This window comes from Cygnus atratus, chromosome 1, assembly GCF_013377495.2.
Source record: "Cygnus atratus isolate AKBS03 ecotype Queensland, Australia chromosome 1, CAtr_DNAZoo_HiC_assembly, whole genome shotgun sequence".
NCBI classification, from domain to species: Eukaryota; Metazoa; Chordata; class Aves; order Anseriformes; family Anatidae; genus Cygnus; species Cygnus atratus.
The window spans coordinates 66,817,863-66,843,556 of NC_066362.1; the positions used below are offsets into that span (position 1 = coordinate 66,817,863).

The 25,694-nt window shown below is 39.8% G+C and overlaps 1 protein-coding gene across 36 annotated transcripts in view; it reads left to right on the forward strand.

Annotated features, from left to right (window-relative positions):
• Nucleotides 1–25,694, forward strand: part of CALD1 (caldesmon 1) — a 194,192-nt gene that overhangs the window by 161,896 nt on the left and 6,602 nt on the right. For 21 of the 36 annotated variants that reach the window (XM_035550717.2, XM_035550721.2, XM_035550736.2 and 18 more), the window contains 8 exons: nt 120–266; nt 1,953–2,352; nt 8,699–8,844; nt 13,541–13,802; nt 15,635–15,775; nt 23,601–23,644; nt 23,760–23,838; nt 25,264–25,404. In XM_035550717.2, coding sequence (XP_035406610.1) covers nt 120–266; nt 1,953–2,352; nt 8,699–8,844; nt 13,541–13,802; nt 15,635–15,775; nt 23,601–23,644; nt 23,760–23,838; nt 25,264–25,404 — 1,360 coding nt within the window. The remainder of the gene's footprint in view (nt 1–119; nt 267–1,952; nt 2,353–8,698; nt 8,845–13,540; nt 13,803–15,634; nt 15,776–23,600; nt 23,645–23,759; nt 23,839–25,263; nt 25,405–25,694) is intronic. The other 15 variants (XM_035550746.2, XM_035550740.2, XM_035550743.2 and 12 more) reach the window with 1 other exon arrangement.

Here is a 25,694-nt window from a genome sequence, read left to right on the forward strand (position 1 = left end):
GGAGCAGCCACTGCAGTCATGCTTACTGTGCTGCGGTCAGCTGCTTTTTATCATTTTCAGTTATACTGTCCTCCATGCGACAGCCTCTTTATTTCCTTCTCCTTAATGCTCTGTGGCAGGCTGTCCTACCAGAGAAATGATGATGATGATGAAGAAGCCGCCAGAGAACGTCGCCGACGGGCTCGACAGGAGAGGCTGCGGCAAAAGGAAGAAGAAGATCTATCAGGGGATGTAACAGAGAAATCAGAAGTTAATGCTCAGAACAGGTAAATGTTTGATGTTTACTGATGAGTCAGCTGTACTTTTTGTTTGGAGGAGGGATGTATTTTGAAAGGGTCAGCCATGCTACTTCAATTTTAAGCACCAGGTTTGGCCATCTTTGCTCTGAGGAGGACCTAACGCTGTGAGGAGTGCCACTGGCTGTGTCAACACAGTGGGGAGGGAGCATCACTGAGGCTAGGTTTGAGGCCATACTCATCACCCATTCCCAGAGTGTCCTCAGGCTGTCTATGGGGTAACACAATCACAGCTTAGTGAGGGAAACCCCTCCAGTGCATCAGGCTGCCCCACAAACCTCCTCATAGTACATCTTTTGTCTTAACACTAGATGGACAGACAAGAAAGTGTATGGTCCTACTTATAGGCGCCATGCTCTCACCGGCAAAAAAGGCATATGGTAGGCACCCGGGCCTTAAGCTGTGGCAGAAATATGCCTGTAAGATTCTGTGTGTAAGCACTAAATACCAGCCCTCATCTGGCACTGTCAGGGTCATGCAGCTGTAAACAACAGAAAAGCTGGTGGGGTGAGGCATCACTTCTCACGACCTGAGAGGGCAGTGCTGTCCTTCCAGTCTGTCCATTTTCACATATTCATGTCCATTTTTATATATCTGTATTTCATGTTTTCAAATATTCCATTTTCTGTTCAGTTTCACATAACCACAAATAATATATCCATATTTCCAGTAGCCATAACACCGTTGATAGAAGAGACCAGAAATACCATTTGTGATAGCAAACTAACAGATACTGAGCTCAAGTAGCATTCTATTAAATACAAGGAGAATTGATATAGATAAGTAAATGGCAACATTTCTGACTGCAGGTTAGCTCTTTCTGGTATAAAACAAACAAACAAAACAAAAATACAGTGAGAAAGAGGGAGCAAAACTGCATGTAGGAAAATTAAACATCTGAATTTTGAAGGAGTCAAAAAAATCTCCAGAGACTGAGAGTGAGATCCAGTCCTGATACCTATAGATGTTGAACAGCATGTCTTAAATTAGGAGCTATGCTCACTCCGTTTTCTATCAGATTCATGTCTCTGTATAGGCAATCACAACCACTCTGCACCCTAAGTTGCCAGGTTATCCCCTTATGGACTGTGTTTTCAGATTTTGTTGCCAAACAGGGGTAGCCACTTTCTTGTTGCTGGAGAAGGTCACTGAAGTCAGAAGGTATCTTGCTTGTGCAGCATCTTCAAAAATTTTGTCTGGGTATAAGACAAAGATTTCTCAAGTATTCCCTCGGCCAAGCTGAAGAGGGCCTTAAAGCTAGCTGAGGTCTTTCAAATATTCTGCTGCAGGGTGCAGAGTGGGAGGATGAATTTTTCAGAGCTGTTTGTATTTCAGCTGTTCCAAGCATCAGGGCCCAGTCCAGTGCTTACTGAGGTCAGTAAAACTCCTGGGGACTTCAGCGGCTCTTGGAGCTCGCCTGGAAGGGAACCTTTCCAGGCTCTGACATTGTGAAACACCACATTCCTATACATGTAGAAATGCCAAAATTAATCCCCGGAACCATTTGGCTAAATTTTGAATTATGCAACCTGTTGTGTTTTCAAACCATGGAATAATGTTACAGCAAGCTTTTTTATTTTTTTATTTTTTTTAAGAAACAACTAAGCATACGTTGTTAGAAAGCTTTTTTAATGAGAAGTTGTCACTTTTATGTAGTGTGGCAGAAGATGAAACCAAACGTACAACCACAAGGGGAACAGATGATGAAGCTGCATTGTTGGAGAGACTGGCAAGACGTGAGGAGAGACGCCAAAAACGTCTACAGGAAGCCCTGGAACGTCAAAAGGAATTTGACCCAACGATCACAGATGGGAGTTTGTCAGTGCCCAGCAGGAGAGAAGTAAACAATGTGGAAGAAAATGAGACCACAGGGAAAGAGGAAAAGGTTGAAACACGCCAAGGACGCTATGAGACTGAGGAAACGGAAACGGTTACCAAGTCATACCAAAGGAACAACTGGAGGCAAGATGGGGAAGAAGATGAAAAAAAAGAAGAAAAAGACAAGGAGGAAGCACAGGAGGACAAACCAAAGGAGGTACCCATAGAGGAAAATCAGGTAGATGTGGCAAAATCCACAGATAAAGAAGAGGTAGTAGAAACAAAAACTCTAGCTGTAAATGCAGAGGAACACCAAGCAGAGAATGATACAAATGCCGTGCAGGAAGGGGAGGAGAGTATAACTGATGCTGTAGATAAAGAGAAGGAAAAGGCTGAAGAAGAAAGGGAAAAACTTGAGGCAGAAGAAAGGGAGAGGTTAAAAGCAGAAGAAGAAAAGAAGGCAGCTGAAGAAAAACAGAAAGCAGAGGAGGAAAAGAGAGCAGCTGAGGAAAGAGAGAGGGCTAAGGCAGAAGAGGAGAAGAAAGCAGCTGAGGAAAGAGAGAGGGCTAAGGCAGAAGAGGAAAGGAAAGCAGCTGAGGAAAGAGAGAGGGCTAAGGCAGAAGAGGAAAGGAAAGCAGCTGAGGAAAGAGAGAGGGCTAAGGCAGAAGAGGAGAGGAAAGCAGCTGAGGAAAGAGAGAGGGCTAAGGCAGAAGCGGAGAGGAAAGCAGCTGAGGAAAGAGAGAGGGCTAAGGCAGAAGCGGAGAGGAAAGCAGCTGAGGAAAGAGAGAGGGCTAAGGCAGAAGAGGAAAAGAGGGCAGCTGAAGAAAAGGCTAAGATAGAAGCAGAAAAATTAAAGGAAAAGCAAAAAATGGAAGAAAAGAAAACAGAAGATAAGCAGGTAAAAGAGAAGAAAGTACAAGAGGAAAAACCTCAAGCAGCTTTCCTAAAAAAACAGGTACAGTAAACATTTTGCACCAAAATAAGACACCTGTTGTTTGTGAGAAATGTAATGCAAGAACAAAAAGATTGAATTGGAATTTCCTCACAGATCTGTTCCTGCATTTATACAACTAATACCCATGCTGTCTCTTTTTTAAACTAAATTTCCTTATTTCTGCTTATCAATAACGAATTACACAACATGCCTGTCCTCACTCCGTTGTTCAGAGCACACCTTGCATGTTCAGAGCTCTGCATGGTTTTTTTTGCTGCCTTTTTTCTCAGCTGCTATAAGCTGGCCTGCTGCAGTAACACATGAAGTTGAGGCAAACACAACTTGACACAAAATATTATGAACACCTGGTAAACTGTGTGAGGAACCACGTGTGTTAAATGCAATCACAATAAGGGGTTCTGTGCTGGGACATGTGAGCATGATGCTGCACAAGGGAGAAAGCCCAGATGGGGGAATGGAAGTATGTGGAGAGGGTGGAGGAAGCACGGCTGCACATGGAGGTGTGGGCACAGCAGCATATGAAAGACGTGGCTGCACACAGGTTTGGTACATGAACACAGTGTGGAGAAACAAAAGTGCAAACAGATGCTCATAGAATGGTGTTTCCATATCTTTCTTACAAAAAATATTAAAAACCCACAAACAAAGGAGGAAGACAAAGAGGCTAAAGTGGAAGCTAAAAAGGAAAAGTTACCAGAGAAGCTTCAACCTACCTCCAAAAAAGATCAGGTAACTTACAAACCACTGATTTAGATGTTGTAAGGAAACTTAAGATAAGAAAATAAGTTAGGGACCTATAACTGAAAGTTGTTTGTTCAGCAAAGTACTTAAGCATGTGCCTTACTTCAAGAACATGGGTAATCCTGATGAAATAAATAGGGATGAAGCTATTTATGGTGCTTAACATTAAGTATATGCTTAAGTATTTTGTTCTTTTAGGGCCTTACAACCAAGACCTGTTTGTCTTAGAACAAATACTTCAGTTAAACTCAGGTCAGGCAATAAAACAAGGATGGTTTGCACCTTAGGGATGAATTTTTCAACTAATCATCCTTCCCTGGTTTCCTTCCACTTTACTGTGAACTTTTTCCCTATGACTGAGACCTACTTTTACCATAACAATAACAATAATCTAAGCCCTTTGGCCACCTGAATGCCTTAACTAATGATTTTCCCCCAAACTTCAATGTCCCATGATATAAACTGTGCATACCCAAGATTCTTCTTTTGTTTTAAAGAGAAGTTCTACAAAATTTACTGCATTGCATTTCCACTGTAAACACAGGAGCTGGTGCCATGGTGTTTTACTGTATGGTAAGTAAATAAGATTCGGGAACCATTTACTCTTCAGGTTACAGCTGGCAAACAGGGAGCCAAGCTCCATTTTATGCAGCACCTGAGCTTTTGGGTCAATACAGCAGGTATAAGAATAGCCCCTGATCCTGGTCAGGCATTGGGACTAGTCAGCTTCTTGCAGGTTTGCACCCATTTAGGTTCATCCATCTCCATGTGGCTTAAAGGGAGCCACAGCACAGAGATTTAGTAACAGGCAGCTTGTTGTCTCTGCAGCTGCTTGGGAGCACTGAGGGCTACAGAGGGTATGGTCCAGTGTCCTTAGCTGTAGGAAGGCAGCTTGATTAATTCAGAACATGCTGCAGGAGCTTAGCTTACCCTCAGAGAGAGGTGAGGGCAAATCATGTAACAAGGCTTTATGTCCAGTTACCTGAGTTGATTGTCCATATTTTCAGTAAGGTACAGGAAAAAGCAAGTAAAGTGATGAAGATGGTTAAAAGAAAGGTTTCAAAATCAACAGGGAGAGAGACTGGCAATACTAAAATAACTTAGTCTAGAAAGGGAAAGAGTTAAATGAAACCTGGGAGATATGTTAAAATAATGCTTTAGAAAAACGAAATAGTCACTGTACCTGGTCACCCTGATTGTGAAACCAGAGGAAGGAACTGTGCAGAAAATAAGGGATGGATTATATTAAAAGCTGTTCGTATGATGGAATCAGCTTGTAATATTCACTGTTGCACACAATCTTTGACTATTACAAGTAAATGTAAAAAGTGGGCTGTAAATGTTTGACCACAAATATTGATTGGGAGGGCTTGACACACAGTCATCCTGCTTACGTTTGTGTGGAGCTCAGTCAGCACTCAGTGGTGCTTCTGTCATCCTTTTCAGCCATACCTACAAGGCTGGATTCTTCCAGGAAACTGGAAAGACTTTTGAAAGTAACTTGTAATTTTAGTACATTTTTGGATGCTCAAGGTGAGACAATTTGAGAGAGTACTACTTTTGGTGCAATGCTGAATATGCATCTGCTGAAAGGTAAAACTTTTGCATGTGTATCGATCAGGCTCCTATCTCCACTTCTTCCCCCCATGCAAGGATGTATAAATTCAGTGAGGCTATTTCAGACACATATATGGAGTTAAGAGGATAGCATTATGTAGTGAACAAGGTCCTGAAGGAACACTTAACCAGATTTTGCTTCTGTAATTGTGCAACACAAGCACATATCCTTTTTTAATGTGACCAAAATCTGGTCCTCAAAGCTCAGGTTTTGATCAAATTAGCAAACAAAATCTGTCTCCTTCTCTGAACTGTCCCACAATTTTGGGTTCTCAAAACTGGCCTGGAAAGTTCATAAGAACAAGCTTTCTCATGATGTGAGACTTCTGGTATTTCCTGCTTCCAGTTTGGCTAGACGTACCGCAATGGTTGCTTTTCTCATGGTATTTGGGTATAGTCGTTGGCTCTAAATGGATGCCCTAGACCCAGATGCCCACAGCTTTTAAGTCACTAAGAAACAGCCCAAGCAAGGAATAAGATTTGCTAAATGGCCCCAACCTCAGCAACTGATTCATTGTTTTCTGAGAGTGTTCAAGTCCTAGATTTAGAAAACTTGACTCTCGAATATTAATATAAAAGCCTAACAGGAAAGAAGTAGTATGGAGAAAGATTAAAATATAAATAAATTATTTTTTAAATTAGCTAAACATGTTTTTGGTCAGGTTCTGTTTGGACTTGAGGGTCAAGTTTAGATGTAGACGTTTAGATGTAGAGCTTAGCGATATGGTTTAGTGGAGTACTTAGTGTTAGGTCGGAGGTTGGACTCGATGATCTTGAGGTCTCTTCCAACCTAGAAATCTGTGTCTGTGTCTGTGTCTGTGTCTGTCAAGATTTGAGAGTGCAAGCTGTGTTCAGTTCAGGTAATACCACCCATCCACTCCAATCGTAATCAGAGTAGTGCTTTTCACTAAATTCAGTGGAAGCTGAATTCATCTGTAATTCAGGGAAGCACTGAGACAAGGGAAAATAATTTTTCTGTTGCCTTCCTCTGGAATGGGACATAATGGATTCCATTTCTTTGCTAATCAGTCACAGTTTTGGCATTAAAATTAGTAGGAAAATTATTGGACATGAAAGCTGTAAAATGTTTGTGTTATATCTTGTTTTATTATATTTTTGAATAAAGAAGCCAAGCTGCATTAACAGTTTTCTCAAATGCACACATATTACCATAAATCCTACTGCCTTCTGAAATGCTGTTTCCTAACCTATTAATTTTAAACTATATTGTTTTAATATTAGTTTTCTCAGCAATTTCAATTAAGATGTAAGAGATATGACCTTCCCCAGTGGACTTCAATACATCAGGCAGCTGGAAGATTGGCTTTTTAATGAGACTTAGAAAGGTCTTGATGAAAATCTTGGCAAAGGAAATCCTATGCTCTCAAAATCCCAACACAGACATCCTGGCATTTGAAATCGTACAACAATCAACATCGCAGGTCTCCGTATCACCCTGTCTGGGACTGAAGGTTTAGGAGATTGCCAACAGGCAGCAGAGCATTTTTCTTTCTTTCTTTCTTTCTTTCTTTTTTTTTTTTTTTTTTTTTTTCTGTGAACATGTCACTAGCTAGAATCTTGCCCAGATTTGGGAGCACCCAAAAGACATTACTGTCCAGCGGCATTCATTAAACTCAGTGAATAGCACTGGTTGTCTCAGTGCAGCTCCTAGAAAACAGAAAGTCATTCCTTGAGGCAGCTAGCAATAATGGCATTGTTTGCTAGCAGTCACAGCATCACGGCCAAAGAATGCACGGCCATGGAAACTGAACTCCCCTCTTGTCCATCAGGGCAGTGCTGCCAGGTCATAGCTAGTGTCCATTGGCAGGAGCACATGGGGGATGTCTGTGCTGCTGCTGCCTGCTCTTGGGACGGAGCAAGTGTCTCTGTGCATTGTGTCCAGCATTGCTCCCCGGTGTCAAACTTACTTGAGTAGTATAACCACCCAGCACTGACTGGTGGTGTGTGCCACCTCTGCATTGCCTGCTGTTGGCTTTTATTTCTAGGTGCAGTTTGGAATGCTATAAAATCTGTTGTGCTGCAGACAGGGCTGTTATGGTTATGGAAATTATTTTATTTTTTTAAGATAGCAAATGGGAAGGCAATAAGCTTCCAAGTAACAGAAGATTAATTTTTTTTTTCTTGCTTGCCCACTTCCTCCAATATGATATAGCTGGGAAAAAAAGGTTTTTTGGGGATTTTTTTTTTCCTCTGCTGCTGATGAAAGTTTATTTAGGCTGCTAGTCCAATTCGTTTTCTTAGTGGGAATAATTCTGCTTGAGGACAAAGTACTTAAATCAGTCCATATCCTCCACTTCTTATCAGCATCCAGCCATGACTCAGGATGCTGGGATCAGTCTGTCTCTAGTATTGGTAAATACTTCAAGCCCATGACTACAGAGGGATACTGGAGAGTGAAATCCATGCTCTAAATATACTTAATTGCTCTTAAAAATTATGTGGCAAAACGTTTTAAGGACGGGGGGAATTTTTGCTCTAGTGTTTCCAGAGAGAACATCTGCTTCTTCATAGGATTAGATATTCATTACTAGTGTCTGATAACACTATCAATAACTAGCCCCTGGTAGGACTATGCTTTTTATCAGAGTAACTTTTATTCTGATGTAAAGATTGCTTTGTATCTGTGTCATTATTCTTGTAGTATTGAATTATCCACCTGCTGTGACACTGGAAATGCTAGGTCTGGTCTGGTAGCACTCCCTTGCTGTGCTGCAGAATGGTCTGCCTACATCCAAATAGCACAAACTTACCTTATCCAGCTTGGCAATTGGTGAAGGTTATGAACTATTCTGTTGCTTCAATGCTCTAAACCTTGTACCAAGAATGTAACAACAAGCCTAGTCCCAGAGGGTTTGCAGCCTAGGATCTTCATAGGCAACAGGTGAATGATGCTGCAGTGGAAGGGAGGAGGATTGGGGTGCCTGAGGAAGGTGCAGTTGTAGAAAGAAGTGATGTGGTAGCAAAGTCCCATGGCTGCAACAAACTTTCACAAAAGACTGATGATTTTAGATGTTTTCATCTTGAATTCAGGTCAGGCAGGCAGGGTGATGGATGATGACATTTTTGAGCTTTGCAGACTACTTCTTTCATAAAGCACATAAACATTTTGAAGACAGTTACTTAGTTAATCACTAAGATTAGTAAATCACTTGGTTAATACCAAGCAATTTGTGTTCCTTGACTGTTATTTATAATGACTCACTGTGACTTTTCTCCCTCCCCCTCTATGATTTACGGTATCTCTGAGCAGGTAAAAGACAAGGATAAAGAAAAAGCACCCAAGGAGGAAATGAAAAGTGTCTGGGATCGTAAAAAAGGAGTTCCTGAACAAAAGGCACAGAATGGAGAACGTGAACTCACTTCCCCCAAACTTAAATCTACTGAGAATGCTTTTGGGTAAGTTCCAAGTGAGCATGGGGCTTGTTTATGCTAGAGCAGAGCAGGGGGCCTTCTCAGGGGTCTCTCTTTAATGGCCTTGTGGCAGCTGAGGAGAAGACTTAAATGGCATCATCAGTGGAAGCTCTGGTGTTCACTATGTGGTTAGGTTTGAATTAAGGCTGTTGGCCTGTTTTCTAATGGACTACCATCCCTTTGTTACAGCGACAAAACAAGGTACGGAAAGCAGATGTAAATAGTACCTTGCGCCCTCTGTAGAGATGAGCAGCTATTTTTCTCTGCTGGAGTTTTCCTTCCTTGAGGGACTTTCAATTAGAATTTCATTCTAATAGCTGCACAGAGGCCAGTAATGACCACATTCCAGATTTTGTAGTCTCTAATATTTTTAATCAGATCTCAACCTGAAATAACTCATTTTCCAATTACACATCTGCTTTTAATCAGACTGCATATCAGTATGCAGCACAATTCAATGGGTAACTCTTGAGAACTTCTCTCTTGATTTCAAGGCAAACCTTGAACTTAGTGGCTTCTCTACAAAAGTGATTTTTCAGTTAGATGAAAACCTCTCCTAGCCTATATATATATATATATATATATATATATATATATTTGTCTTTTTAAAAGTTGCATTAAGTTAGATTTTTTTTTTCTTTTCAAGGAAACACTGGCCTTATGGCTGTATTGGGAAATTCAGTGAAGATAACAAATTGCTGAGGAAGTTTATTAAAAAGGGATTCTACCTGCTAAAAGGAAGGGAATAAATGAAACAGAGCACAAATTCTTCCTTCTAGCAGAGGAACATGAGTTGGTTAGAAATCATTTTTTTTTCCTTCTGCACATCTCTTCCTCTTTTACATTGGCACAGGCAAAGAAAAGGTTAAACTCTCCAGGCATGTTTAGAAATCCATGTAGGTCAGATGGATTTTGCTGTTATATCTCAGCATTCCCCTAGTGATTCTTCCGGGAAAACCAAACTTTCTCAAAATAAAATGCAGTTCATAAGGCCCTGGAGACACCCTGACCTAAGGTTAAAAGACAGAGGGAGTCAGGCAGCATGGAGATGGGATAGCAGGAAATGGGCCTTGCTCAGAACTGTCCTGCATCATGACTTGGGTCACATCATCAGTAACAAGAGAACGGTTTTCTAAAAGTATTTTTGTTGTGTTTTCATTTGTTTCACTTCCTGTGGGAGACAGGCCTTAGTGGCAACATGTAGATCTGTGTTTCCATTCCCTTTTTCCTTCTTCTGTTTTTCTTCCACTCTTTCCCAAGTGTGTGAAGAAGGGTGTTTAACCTAAGGCTTTCTTTGGAACTATCTTCTTGTTTTTACATGAACACATCAGATACTCGTTAGGAAGCATGTAACTTGGCTAACTTTCAATGGTGAGGACTGAGAATAAAATAGGGCAGTGGAAGCTAAAGAAAAATCTTATCTTGTTTTTCCAAGTCAGTCAGAAAATTACAGAAAAAAAAAAACACCAAAATATTCTACAGCTTCCCTTTCCCATCTCCCCTCCCACCTACCTTTCTCCCCATTCTTATACAGGACTGGAAAAGTCCTAAATATGAAGTAACACGTTTTTCACATTGTTCTGACATTTTTGGCTCCCACAAACCACTACTTTTCCTTTTCCTCTTTGTCTGAAAACTTGCAACCAATTTCATTTCTTAGCACCGAAGAGGTACTTATGAAACTATTCCTCCACCCAACATCTCAATACTAATTCCTCGATTTTGACAATAGGGAATGGAGATTCCCAGAATCTGTTGAAAACAGAGGAGTTTGGGAGGTGGAGGAAAATACAGAGAATTACTGCCAGCTTATTGTTTCCTATTTCAGATTATGCAGAGCCAGTAGGGAAAGTCCTGTGTGCTGCAGGAGAATAAAATAAGGTAGAAACTTAAATGATCTTCATTGTAAGGAGTACGAAACAGTCACCTGAGGTCTCCAAACAAAAATATTAAGACTAGATTCTACTTTTGGCTTTTATGAGTTGAAGGTTGAGAGTACTTGTTGATTTCCTTGAGGCCATCTGCACTGAAGTCAGTATAAAGAGTAACCTTTCTCGTGTACTGATATAAAACAGAGCAGTTATTTATTAAGAGAATCAGAGTAACTGGAGTAACTGGTATGTTCTTAGCTCTCTTAATTTTGAGTGCTGAGCATTTGCCCTTGCCAGTGATATCATTATGTCTATCAAAGGCGACCTCTTCCACCATTTTGTAGATCTGGCTGGGCTGACAACACTGACTTCAGAGGGCAAGAGCAATAAATAAATGAATGAATGAGTGAATGAGGTTCCTGGGATGTTTGTTACAGAGGTTGCAAGCCTGCAATGAAGCAGGAAAGCCTTAGAAAAGACAGATTTCTTCTGGGCTGCACAGGGTAGATGAATTGGATCTTTAGAAAAACTTGGTGCCCTATAAGGGTTCCTGGGTTGTTCTGGGTTCTTGTCACCTCTGTGAACTAAATCAGAGGTATTTCAGGGTGGACAGCCAAAAGTTTACCTCAAACCTCAAGTTTTGATCCTTGCTTTGTTTTTGAATAGTCCAAATGAAATTTCAAATAAAGTTTCCAATGTTTTCTCACAATGTTTTAGTTAGTTGTATATATGTTTTGTATTAAAAAAGCACAAGAGTTCCTTTCTTTAATTAGGTGTCACTATCTGATGCAAGCCTCTATCAGTGACCCCTCACAACAACATGACTTTTATGGTGGAGGGTAACCTTCTGGTTCTACTTTCCTGGGTTAAGTAATTGCACTGCAAAAACACATTCAGGAATAGGACCCAGAGAAAAAAAAAAATAAGGATTGTGATCAGGTGATATTTGGGAAATATATGCTATGTACCTAAAACTCTAGATTAGAAAAACAAGTGTGAGTGTCTTAAGGATACATAAATTCACAGATATCTGGGAGTTTTTTTTTCTTTTTCTTTTTTTCATTAGCTTTACTTTTTGATGTTATATATAGAAAAGACTTCCTAAAACCAAGTAAACACATTGCAAAATAAATGTCAGGTCTTACTACTTTGGTGTTGAACTTTCACAGATGAATTACAACAGGTGAGATGCAAGTCACAGGGTCAGTTTGGTTGTGCTGGCATTGTTTTTTAATAATACAATTCAAAAATCATGCATTCTACCCTTCTGCAGCTGAGTTTCATCGCAGTCAGTAAGACCATGTGGGGGCAGAGTAATCTGTGTTAGTAGATCCTATTGCAATATTGAAACCACAGATAATGCAGCTCTGATCCGACAACTCGTTTTATATGGTTAACCCTATGTAGATGACGGATCCATCTGAATGAGGAGTACATTTACAGGACTGGGTGTGATTCACCAGACTGCAAATTTATATCATATTTGTTATTCATGTTGTCGTCTCTAATCTCATCATCTCTAACATTTATTGTTTTTGTTGGAACACACGATTTATACCGTCTCATGGCATTAAATTCTGCAACACACTGGTTCAATTAATTAAGTCATTAATATCCAGCTTTTTTAAATGTCAACAGAACAGAGCAGAAAGTTCTTTAAAAAATGTCAGTAAGTACATTCCTTTTCTGTCCCTTGTCAATAGCACACTGATACCTCTGTCGTACCTATCTCCTTGTCAGCAGTAATACTAAACATGCTCAGGGAGCAGACATTTGACTAAACACTGTTGTGGTAATTGTTTAACTAGGTGATACTATCTGACTCTGTTGAAAGTATGCACTTCACCTATACAAATACTTTTTTTTTTCCCTTGTATTCTTTCTGTCTGTCTCTCATATTAGAGTTGATTGGAAAACTTCTGTTTTTCTTCTGTGGAAGCTTACTGTTAATAAATAATTTCCAGTTCCTTAATTAAAGTCATACCTTCCCTGGAAACTGTCAGCAAAAGATCTGATGAACCTTTCTAATCATATAAGCTTGCTGAGTCCAAGTGATAGGTGCTTTAGGTAGGGACCTTTTTATTTTTTTAAAACACTGTTGAAGCTGTAGGAGTCTCACCACTCTCTTGTTTCCTTCTGTCTTCCTCAAGTCAAGTAACTGGTTCTGTTCCCAAAGATACTTGTCTTTTTCTAAAGGGATTATATAAAATATTTGCCTTTGAAAGCAAAGGGTTATGCATATTTTCTAACACAGAATATAGCGGAGTATTTTTGCTCTTTTTTTTAATATGTATATTTGTCTCACTTAAAACCAAAAGAGAGGAATTAGTTATGGGTTTCCATTGCTTTGTTTTCTGTATTAAGTACAATATGCTTTTTGGAAGTGCTTCTTCTGCACACAAAATGCAGAGCAGAGATGTGAAACTTCGGTGGTTTACTGTATACCATGGAGATGCTGATAAGATATGTCTTGCTAAAGTTACGTGAGATATTAAACATTTCAAGCTCATTAGCTGAGTTGTGATAAAACTGGAGGTGGCCTGCATTCTCAGCTAGGGTGGTCCAGTCCCTGCTTCCCAAGTATACGAGACTGCTTCCTCACTGGCAGTGGATGGGAGAGGTGTTCCTCCAAGTATCCCAGTTTACCTAGCTCCCGACAAAAATGCTTTGGGTTTGTTGTAGTTTACAAGGAGCAAAAGATCTTGTGAGGCAGTATCCTCATGTTGCTGGTGAATGTGGGGCAGCGGGGTGGCTCTGGCTAGGAAGGGAAAACCTGTGGTGCATTACCTTGCCTTTCTTTTATTTCCCAGCCGCTCCAACTTGAAGGGAATTGCGAATGCAGAGGAAGCGAAGGCAGGGTCCCAGGTAGAGGCTGGAAAGCGGCTAGATGATCTGCGCCGTCGCCAGGGTGAGAATGAGAAAGAGGACTTCGAGAAGCTGAAGGAGAAACAGCAGGAGGCAGCTGTGGAGCTGGAGGAACTGAAGAAAAGGCGGGAGGAGCGCCGGAAAATCCTGGAGGAAGAGGAGCAGAAGAAGAAGCAGGAAGAGGCTGAGAGAAAAGCCAGAGAGGAGGTAAGTGTAAAGTAAGAAGTATTGATCTCTGGTTTTAATCCCTTACTGTTACTACTTTACTTCAATCGGCCATGGATTAGATGGTAACTCTTTACAGCAGTGTCTGTACAGACACCTCTTGGCAAAGAAGTCATTGGGGCTGGATGAGAATGTGTTTGCATTTAACAAAAGGGCAGAATAAGGCCATAGGAGACTTGTACATAGGTGAGGATGGAGTGTACAACAAGGAAGGCAAGACGTGCAGGCTAAAGTGGGTTTCTCCTTCTTGGATGTGATATTGTTGGAGGTCTGTGTGGGGATTTGCTGCAATGACTTTTATTCAGGTTGTGCCCTTTTTCTGGGAGTTCTATTTGGATTGTGTGCTCTTCTGGTTGTGGCTGTTTCTTATCATGTGCCAGGACATGGTCTGTTGCAGTGATTTCAGATATGGTACCAACATTAAAATTACCCCATTTACCCTTCAGATTTAACTGCAAGTATGCCATGTTTGGTATCAAATGACCACACCACAGAGATATTATTGTGAGAACCTGAGGTAAAACATGCAGGGCACCAAGAAAAACTGCAGTTCTTGTCTCTTTGAGAAAAGACAGAGCTCTAGTAATGTCTTCACGAGCCAGGAGGTCATCTACAGCAGTTGTAAATTTCTTATCTTGTTGGGTATGTGAGATTCTGGGGGCAGTGTTATAGCCACAGACTTCTTAATTTATTTGCAGTCCTTTTGATGTGGCACAACTTGAATTACAAAGTGCATGGCAAAAATTTGTCTGCTGTAGATGAGCTGGAATGCTGATGTTATATATAGTTATGATGGGCAAGATCTCATTAGGAAGATATTCTTGTCTATTCAAATATCAAGTACCCAAGTACATCTGTTTGCTTGTGCTTCCTCTGCCAAGGGACTCTATAAATAGATTTTCAAATCTCTGGTGCATCATTTAGGAATCTCACATGTTTGGAAAACAAATGGTGGAAGAATAAAAATAGTGTTAGCAGATGAATGCCGATTGCTTTAATATGCTAAGCTCTTTACAGTACAATTCAATAGATGCTGAGATTGCCCAGTGACTTGCTGTATAAGAACAGACCTTGCTAACCAGCACTCACAGTGGTTGTCCTTGGAGGGCTTCTGGTTTGACTTGTAGCTTATGAAGTTAAAACTCAAGTTGTGTCTCTGGAGGGAAAATTATAAGCACTTCCTCTTCACTTTTTGGGCATCTATTGAATTTTCCATGTGAAGTATTAACCTTGGCACAAGTGTCAGAGCAGATGGAGAAAAGTACAATACAAAGGTGATACATGAGGGTACAGAGAAACTGAATCTGGGAAACAAAATGAGACCATGGGAGTTTCTGTTTCTTACATCTGTTTAGACAAACTAGAGTCTGTGCAACCTGTTTGATTGACGGGTTCTCTTGTAAACCTGTTTGCATTAATACGCAGACTCAGAGCACATTTAAGTGTTCTTCCAAAATGTTTTTAAATGTGTGTACAACTACAAAAAAATGACATTAGGCTTCTGAAATCCAGTTCTTAATGAAACAGCATTTTTATGAATGAGCTTTATACTCTCTTTAAGCAACACTACATGGCAATAAGGCTCCTCCCTGTGAGGAGACACTAAAGTAATGGAATAGCTGTCTTCCTCACTTATTTAATAATATGATGAATTGACATCAGTATGTTACTAGCTTTCATATAAGTCCCCGAACTATTTTGGCTAGCATAAAAACCTTTTTTTTAGAAAGTGCGCTAAATTTTTGCAGGACTACAAAGCCCTGTAATGGTGATGTAGTTTCTGTAAGGAGAAATAACCTTTATTATTTGTTTAGGAGGAAAAGAGGAGGATGAAGGAAGAAATTGAAAGGAGAAGGGCTGAAGCTGCTGAGAAACGTCAAAAGATGCCGGAAGATGGTGTGTCTGAAGAAAAGAAACCATTTAAATGCTTCAGTCCTAAAGGTTCATCTCTCAAGGTAACCTCCCCACTAACTTCCATAAAGTATAGAAGAAGTAAAGGGGGTTGCAGTTCAAACCAATTGCCAAACACCAAAGCATTGTAGAAATACTTGATATCAGGCCTGGGCCAATGTTCTGAAATAGACCTTTGCCTAAAACCTTCAGCTGAACGACTTCGTTCATTTGGATGACTGAACATTAGAGACCCTTTCTAAAGTAGTCTAGCGTGGTAGTTACCTGTTGTTGGTCAAGAATGTCCAAAAAGATTCAAAAGGAAGGATACTTAGAGTTGCCATACTGTGCTGATTTTCAATGTTAATTTATTATAGGACTGCTTTGTGAACTGGAGCAGAAAAGATCATGAATAGAACATTCTCTTCTTTCACAATTTCACTCTCTTCTTCCACAATTACCTTCTTCCTTGCCAAATTACTTTGTCTTTAAGTATATTCAGCCTAATCATCATTAATTGAAACTGTCCCATATAGTAGTTCTAGCTTATGTCTAAACCCTCCAAAACAACATCTAGAAACACTGGGCTAGATTTTTTCTTACATGATATTAAAAACAACAACATTAACAACAACAAAACCCCTTCTCTTGCTGCAGGAATTTCTAAATGGTCTTCTGTGGCCTATATTATTTCCGATGTCAGATAAATCAATTAAATGACCTTTCGGCATGGAAGAGAAATCCTGGCCTCTCTGAAATTATTGGGAATTTTGTTCTGATATTTAGTCTAGTCAATTCCTCAGCTCAAGCTAAAACTACAGATCTGTTAATCATATTCACCTATCCTTTCCTTTTTTTCCTTTTGAGGCATTGGTCAGGTAAGAATCCAAAATGTCTGTCAAAAAAGACCACTTAGTGGGCACTAGCAAGAAAAAGAACCAGGCAGGACATTGTCAGGTAGGAGTTTATGTTGGGTTGTGAAGGGGATCTCCATAGGATTAAGAAGTGTGTGTCATGGGTGACAAGCTGCATTTGTTCAGAATGACATTTCTGCGCACACAGCTTGCTCTTTCAGCTTCAACCCTATACTGCTTTGGGTCCTATTCCAGGTAATACAGTGGCCAAATGCTTTTGGCTAGACTTGGCTTTGACTCCTCACACACATCTGAACCTGAAATTTGAGGACAGAATACATACAGCTGTAAACAAAGATTGCCAAGTTGCTTCCCAACTCCCATCTGTTAGATAAACCTGCCATTTTGGTTGCAAAACATTATGTCAAGAACGGATAGTATAATTGTACAGCTTCTTCATAGTCCTCCTGAGAGGGCTTCTTTTTCTTCCTTCTGTCTGTTGAGATGCCTTTTATGACATACACTTGGAGCTTTAGTTCACAGATGACTCATAAGAAAGGAAATTATACTTGAGTATGCATAATAGCAAGATATAGATCATAATTTTGGGGAGAGTGGGACAAAACAGTGGATTTGGCAGGAGATTAATAGGTTTCAGAGAGCTTTTGGACTGATGCTACTAAGTGTATTTTTAGACGAAAGCTGGCATTTTCCAAATGTTGTTAAGCATTTGAGGTCTGATTTTTTTATGATGATAATTGCTGCTGGTTTTATGACTTGTTAAGTAGAAGTTTTTTTTTGTTGTTGTTACAAAAACTAATCTATGCAACTCTGTACATATTTTTTCCGCTTTCTCTCAGTCTCTCTCTCTGAGAAATTGGTGATACTGTAGATATTTCAGTCTGGTGTCTGTGGGTGGCTAGAGCATACATATAATACTGTCAAAACTTCATGCCCTAAAATGTTTCTTGGCCTTCTGTGGTCAGTAGCTGAGGAGGGAATAATCTAGTTTTAAAAAACTGATGTCAATTCCAGTGTTTAGAAGACAATATCTATTGTCACCTTTTGTTTGGACAGAATTGTCATGTTGGCCTAGCCTGTTTGGTATACAGTTCTCTCACTAGGCTATTATATAGTGACCAAGTTATCTTTTGACTGGTAAAGCATCTGGCACATATTTTCTCCCTTGATGAATGTATCATCTAGTTAGATATGTCATGAATCATGTGAGAAATATACTCAGTTGTCAATGGGCAGTTGGAATTGATGATGAAAAAGGGAGGCTCAGTATTAAAAGACTGTATGATGCATGTGCACATTGTCTTCTAAATCACAATCTGGCAAAGCATCTTTTTCTCCTTCCTTGTTTTTCTGATGTGATAAGCTTTAGGGAAGAAAAAGAAGTTCCTGGGAGTGATTTAGATGAAGAGAGCAGGGCATGTTTTTTACCAGGGGGACCACAACAACAAAGGAAAGAAGGGAAATAAACTGAAAATAGTGTCACATATTATCATCTTATGGACACTGCATTTATCCATCAGGCAGAGTATGGACGAGCATGATGTGCAGACTCAGAATTTAGAAACCAAGATGTACAACTCATCTCCATGTATTACTTAGCTCATGGATGCACTGATGTAAATACATATATGTATATAAACAGACATAATATATACATGTATATTTAAAAAGAAGTACTGTGGTTATTTAGTTTGGCCTGTAATAGATCATAGGCTACAAGGTGTTGGACAACAACTGTTGTTTTAGCTGTTAAATAAAGTATTTCCCCCAAACCTGAGACACTGTTTCACCAGAACCACAGAGGGCACCATGGTGGTTTGCTGTTGTGGTCAAAATGGGAATCTGAGATGTGGGACAGAAGAGAGCTCCACTGGCTCCAGAAGCAAGGAAACTGAATTTGAAGAGAATGAAATAAGAAAGAAGAGCTAGTGTTGACTGACATGGTACATCCAGGACTTTTTGCCAATTAATTTTAGGGGAGTTACAAGTGGCACTGGAAAGCCTGCAGCCTGTGCAACATGGAGTCCTTCCAGAGAGAGCACAAGGGCTGGGTCCTTTCAGAGGGGACAGTAAGGAGGAAGGATACAAAGCTGATAAAGGCTAGATTCATACCCAGATCAAGGACAAAGCAGTTTGAATTTCTTAGGGCTGGTGGAGTCCCCATGGGCTGTAGCTGCAGTACCAAACCTCTGTCCTGCCTCTGCTCACTCTCTTGTTGCTGTTTGTTTGTTTATTTATTTATTTATTTTAAAAAAGGAAAGACTCTCTGGAACAGCCTTCGCTGCTCTCCCATCCCATTCTACCTCGTGCTCTCCCTAGTTTAGTTCACACAAATGGTACTACAGTAAAAGAATGAGATTTTCTGCCCAGTCTTTATTGGTTTTGCCTTTTAGCCAGTTTCATTACTCATATTTTATTTGGGAAGGAGTGATCTTGACATCTTGAGCAACTGTTCCTAAATTTCATCAGGAGTAAACAGGGTATTTTGGTACTGATTCTCCTCTGTTGGTGGGGGTGAGCTCCCCCACTACAGAAATGCAAAAGCAGTTAGGTACTACAGGCGGAAAGGGGCAGGATATCTCCTGCTTTTGCTGCAGACATCTCCAGGGAAGCATGGGCTGATGTGGCAACCAGCTCTCCCCACAAGGTGATGCTGACAGCTAAGACTGAAGCAGGACTTTTCAGGGCTTGAGATTTTTATTTTTACTTTTTCCTTAAAGACCTGTCTGTTCCTATCTCGTTATTGCTCAATACTGGAGAACTGGAGCACTGACTGGAAAGAATTATACTACACACAATCAGTGCTTTCTAGGAGATGAGCTGCTCTTGTGGCAGATGGAAAACAAAGGACTAAGGACAGGATTTGTAATGCTTTTTTTTCCCTTTTTTGCTGCTGTTAGCAGCACCCTAGTCTGCCAGGTAAACTGGCATAAATTGGCTTACTCTGCACAGATGCTGCTGACAGCAGGAAAAGGCCTAACTCTGCTTGCTTAATGAAGCAAAAGAGCATGGGAGGCTCAGAAGAAGGCACTTTACTCCTAGGGACTACCACTCAGAATGGATTTCCACCAGCTTCTTCCACCTGTCAGGCATGAGGTGAAATTATAATAAAGGGATTTCTGTCTTTTTATATATTTCCTCTTCCCTCTCTCCCTTGGCCCATTTTTCTGAAAATAATTTTCATTACGTCAGTTTAGAACACTTTTTGTTGTTAATATCTAATACACAATTTAAAATTCCTAAGAATCATTTAAAAACTGTGCATGAAACAAGTGTTACTGGAAATATTTAGATGGTGCTTGTTTTCCAAGTTATTGACTCGAACTGTGTATTAACTCATTCCTTTTTCATTCAGTTTCTGTTCTTGGAAGATGTACAGATGGAAGGAAGTGCACTTATGACTCCCACACTTTAAATGGATTTTTAATAAGCAACCATTTTTTTGCACAATCAGCAAACCAAAAATGTCTATATAATACTGCATATGGATAAATGCATATATATATCTATATATATATATATTTGTGTAGCATCTTGCTTAATTTATTCCTTGTCACCTATGTGTGCTATCCCTGTCGAGTAAGGCTGCAATCAGTTGTGAGACTCTGCTTGTTTTTTATTTATGCCCACTGCCACTGATGGCTACTGCCATGAATCAGGCAGAGCACCTCTCAGCATTGTGCGCGACGGAGACCCTGGTGCATGTTACTGCCTTGTAGGGATGCAGTTAAAAGGCTGGATGCTCTTGTTGAGCTGACACAGAGCTATCAGCCTTAACTCCTGTAGGCAGGAGCCAGCTCTCTGAGGCAGAAGGAGAAGGGTTTAATTTCATCTAACGTTACCAGCAGAAGGACAGGTGTCCATCTCAGGATTTTGTTGTGCAGTGTAACTTCTTCAGTAGCTGAGAGAGTGAGGAGAGGGCAAGAGTCAGCCTTGATGGACAAGCAAGCCCACACTCCCTAGAGTGAGGTGAGCTCCTCTGTTTCTCCGCTGACTGTGGAGGGAATTAAAATGAGTAGTTTGGACTAAATGCTTAACTTACAAGCAACTGAGGTTAGGTGGGAGAGGTACAGCCTGGAATCCTATGTTTCTTCTCTCTGGTCATAGTTTAATTAGCCACTGGCAGGTTGACTCGATGGAGTACATGTGTGTTTTATGTCAGAGGCTTTGGAGAGTATTCCATGCTGACAAAATATAATCCCAAGATATTTAACAAGATTCTCTTAAAGAGAATATAGCAAAATAAGTTCTTTTTATTTCTTGATTTCTAGCTGAGGAAATAACCTTGCTTTTTTCTGATAACCACCTTGCTTTCTGTTTGTCTTACAGATCTATTTTGTAATATTGTTTACTGTATGTGCCAAACATTTTGAACTATTTGCATGGACTTTGTGTGGTGTGCAGTGGATAGATAAATAATCTTTAAATGTTGCTGTGCAGTCTAAATGTATTTGACCTATATGTTGAATACATTTGTGTGTACAGGTGTGTTTGCTCTAAGTGTATGCAATGTATTCTCTTTGCTGAATGCACAGTTTTGAGGCAGATGCTCTATAAAACAAATCCTTATATGTGCAGAAAATGCGTTATCCATCCCCCTGAGGCACGTGCTTCCATGGGAAGCAGACCATGTTCAGCTCTGAGGGCTGCTTCCTAATTGCTCTTCTGTTTAACTTACTTTCTGGTTTGTTTCCCCACCCTCCTATTCTGAACAATCCCCAGCTTATTCCTGACACCACAGCAAGTGCTCAAAGCATTGCCGTTTCCAGAGAGTAAGGAATAACTCCACATCCTTTTACTTCAGCCCCAAGAACTCACATCCCCCTTTTCCCCTGGCCTGTCCCCCAGTGCCTGTGCCAGCTGGGTTTTTGTGCTGTATAGCAATGCCTCTCCTTTCTGAATGTAGGAAGACTATGGAGTCTAGTGGTTAGCTTCTTTTAAACAGCTTTTAAGATGTGTCCCTTTTGTACGAGTTCAAGTGGAACCTGTGTTAATCTGAACTAGAAGATGCTGTTAAGTGAGTTATAGCATAGTTACCTTGAGCCCTGGCTCTTTGGGATGTTCCTTATTGTTTATCCTCACTGCCAGCCAGGGTTTCACTGATATAGTTGGGGGAATTGCCCCTCCAAGCAGAGAACAGGAGAAACCAACAGCTCTTGTTGATATAATGCATCTTTTTGAGTACTGCTGGTTACCATCCAGAAATCAGTGCGGTGGGAAACTCTTCTATATATAGAACTATACTGTAGTTGAGGAGAGGTGATGTGTTCTGCGTTAGCATCGTAGATTTGTTTAGTCACTTTTAATCAAATAACTTGCTTGTTTTGTGGCAACGCTAAGTATATTTCCTTCTGGCAAAACTAAGGTGCAAACTGTTGAGGATGGAAAAGGAAGAGAGAGCCGTAGATATGCACTCTGCTGCTGTGTTGTTCAGTTCCTGCCTGGTGTATTGCTGCCATCTTGTGAGAGTGAATTGAAACAGTTGGTACATATCCAAGCAAAGCCCATCTTTCTACTTAGGACTTCATTTAAATCTTTTATTGGCAACTAAAACTGTTAATGTAAATTGCTCTGTAAACTGTATATATTTGCTAGAGCTTTAGAGGTTCTTTTAAGCTGGATGTGACACTAACTGGAGGTCTTATTTGGCAAATTCTGCACTGAAGTGAACTGCCTGAGTTTTTGCTCATATGTTCTGGAGAAATAAAACAAACATACATGCTCTTTGATGGAGTTGGTGTGCAATTAAAAATTCTCATACAACCTTAATGCTAAAGGGCATGAAGGAGGACCATTTAAAGGAATAGCTGTCATTGCCTTAGCTTGAAGGCATGAACGCTGCAGCAGTCACTATTAAAGGGACTTGAAAATGGGCAACCCATACTGAGACTGGGGAATCCCCAGGAATCCAGCCAGGCTGATTAATAGTCATTTCTGTACCCTGGAGCTGCTTCTGTATTTTTAACACTTAAGTGACGCTACAGAGCCTGAGACAAGAAGTGGAACAACGTAATGTGGAAGACATGTTAGGAAGTTGATTGTTTATAGTATTCCTGACACAGAATACTCCCCTATCATGAAATGCTTAAAAAATTTATTCGTATATAGTCTTTATTATAGTATTCATATATATAATATATCTAATATATCTATTATAGTATTTATATATATAATATATCTAATATATATTTATATATATAATATATCTATAGTATTTATTTGTATATAATAAATATATTCGTATATATTTATTCGGATGTAGCCTTTTTTTTTTTCTTTTTTTTCTTTTTTTTTCCAAATTTTCAAGAGATTTGGCATAAGTCTTATTATACCTTCATGATTCTTTTTACCTTCATGATTCTTTTTCCCTGGAAGCATTACAGTATTTTCCTATATGCAGAGCAGAAAACAGTGATGAAATGTAAGATACCACTTTTTATAATAACAGCTGGTATATATTGGCTCAACAATGACCCTGCTGAACATTAGCAGAGTACAGTCTGATGTTTTTTTTCGGAGCTCAGATGATGTTGTTGGTGTCTTGAAAAAACATGGGGAAGGGTACATGGCTGAGCTCCAAACTTGGCCTAGTCTGATGTCTCAGCTCAGAAAAAACTTTATTAAATTTGCTGTCTCCCTGTAGAGGTATATACTTGCTTTTGTGTGGGAGATAAGGGGAAATTTGACAGAGATTTTGTGAATATCAACCTCTTTAATAAGATAAAATTATTCCCTTTTCTCCTTTCTGTATTGCTGATTTATTGTTACAAATATTAACACCGAAGAAATAAGCAGGATACAACCATTAATGCAGAAAATTATATCCACCCTTCTGCATATGTTGAATGACAGTTTCCTAAGTACAAAACTTATGCATGTGTTTGCAGTGATTTCTGTTGGAATCCATCTCTTTCAAACTGACCTTTTGACATTTAAAATGATATTTAGCCTGGCCTTATACAGGCTGCATGTGTATTACTTTTAACCTTACAGGTCTTGTCTCTTTCTCTTCTAGATAGAGGAACGGGCAGAATTTTTGAACAAATCCGCTCAGAAGAGGTAAAACAATAAAACAGATTGTAGATTCAATGGAAACATCTGTGTTTAACTGGAGGCAATATTAATTTCTTTCTCTCTCTCCTTTTTTTTTTTTTTTATTTTCTACTCCCTAAAGTGGTATGAAACCCACCCAAACGACAGCAGTTGTCTCAAAGATTGACAGTAGACTTGAGCAATACACTAGTGCAGTTGTGGTAAGTTAATTCCAGGTCACAGTGACGTTAGTTACTAATGGCTTTGGGGTTTTAATAATCACCTTTTATTTCCCTGTTTAAAAATGTCAATGTTTTGATTTTTTTCCACAAGCTGTTTCTAATGAGACTCCAAAAGCAAAATGCTTGAGGCATGCCTATAACCAACCTACATATATATATAACTCTAAACGTAATCTCAGATTCATGTCTTCCCTTTTGTGCTACAAAATACACTGTCTGCTTTATAAGCCTGGAGTAGCTCTTGAAGGATTCAGTCAGCATGTGGCACTCAGTGGCAGTTGCATCCTCTCTCTCAGCTGAGAGCTGATAATCACCCTGAGCTGGTTTGCTCAGGGTAAATTAACAGCTTATTTCTGAGAGCAAAGAACTGGGCCTGTGTTGATGACCGCCACTTCAGAATGAAAATCCTGGACAAAGAAAGACACTTTAGTGAATTAGGGAGTTAAGAAATGACAAAGGAAAAAGAGGGAAAAAAAACAGAATTCAACCATAGGTGTTTTTGACAACCGTCAAATATATATGCTTTGAAGCCAGAATTGAGAGCTTTTTCTTTTCATAGTTCAAGAAAAAGTAGTTTTTTGTTTTCTCATTTTTAAACTATTTTTATAAGTCAGTGAGTACAGACAATGTGAAAGCCACTGGTTAATATAGTAGACATGGATTTGCAAGTGTAATGGCAATAAAATAGTATTAAAAGTGATATTATCTCCATAGCTCATACAGGTTCCTACTCCCTTCAAATCTGTGTTACATAAAACATACAAGAGTTTTGGAAAGAAAGAATAGAGTGAGTTTAGCCTAGTGTTTTTGGTAACCGTACAAGGGACGTACTGACAAAACCAAAAAACAATAAAACAAAACAAAAAAGCCCCCTTCCTTAAAAACAAACAAACAAAAAAAAACAAACAGCTAATTCCAAATATATTGCAATTGCTGAAATTTGCCTCTAGAATCCCAAGCTGTGAGGTTAACTTGTCTTGGGCAGATGGAGTAAGTCTGATGCTGGTTGACAGAGCAGCCTTTCTCTCCTGCCTCTGGATAAGGATTTCCATAGCTATGTCCATGAAAGAGACTTGCTTACAGGATTCAAGTGTTGTGACTTGAAGGAGGACAAAAAAAAGCCTTGGAGCAGTTGTGTGCAGAGCTGTGGTTTTCCAAGAGCTCTAGAAATGTAACAAATACAAAAATCTAAGCAGTTTCCATAGCCTGTCGTATCAAGGGTGCCTGACCAACTGCAAATCAAGAAGGGGAGAGTCTCAATGTCATCTCTTGAGCACATCCATCTGTGCATGATCATTACTAGAACTTAGAGCTACTGCATTCCTCAGCACTTCCCCAGAGCCAAACCACCCTGCAAGTCCAGCTTTTAATGCCAACCACCAACTGGCCTCAATTCTTCTGCAGGGCACAAAGGCTGCAAAACCAGCTAAGCCAGCAGCCTCTGACCTTCCTGTTCCAGCTGAGGGTGTCCGTAATATCAAGAGCATGTGGGAGAAAGGGAATGTTTTTTCATCACCTTCTGGGGGGACAGGAGCATCGAATAAGGTATGTATTTAATTTCACATGGTGATTATAAAGAATTATGGACGTTATCTTGCAGTTCACTTTCTTATGAGTAAGCCTGGCTGCTTTCCTTGACATCACTGCTGAAGAATATCACAAAGGGTCCTGAAATCCTCAGAAACCCACAAAATGGCATGGCTGCAGTACTCAGTGTAATGGAAGAATTTAGTGACACACTGTGCTAACTTATGAGACATTCCAGAGTCACATCAGATATCTTAGACAAATATATCTGGCTAATTCAAGCTGGGTACAAAGAAATTCTTTGTGTT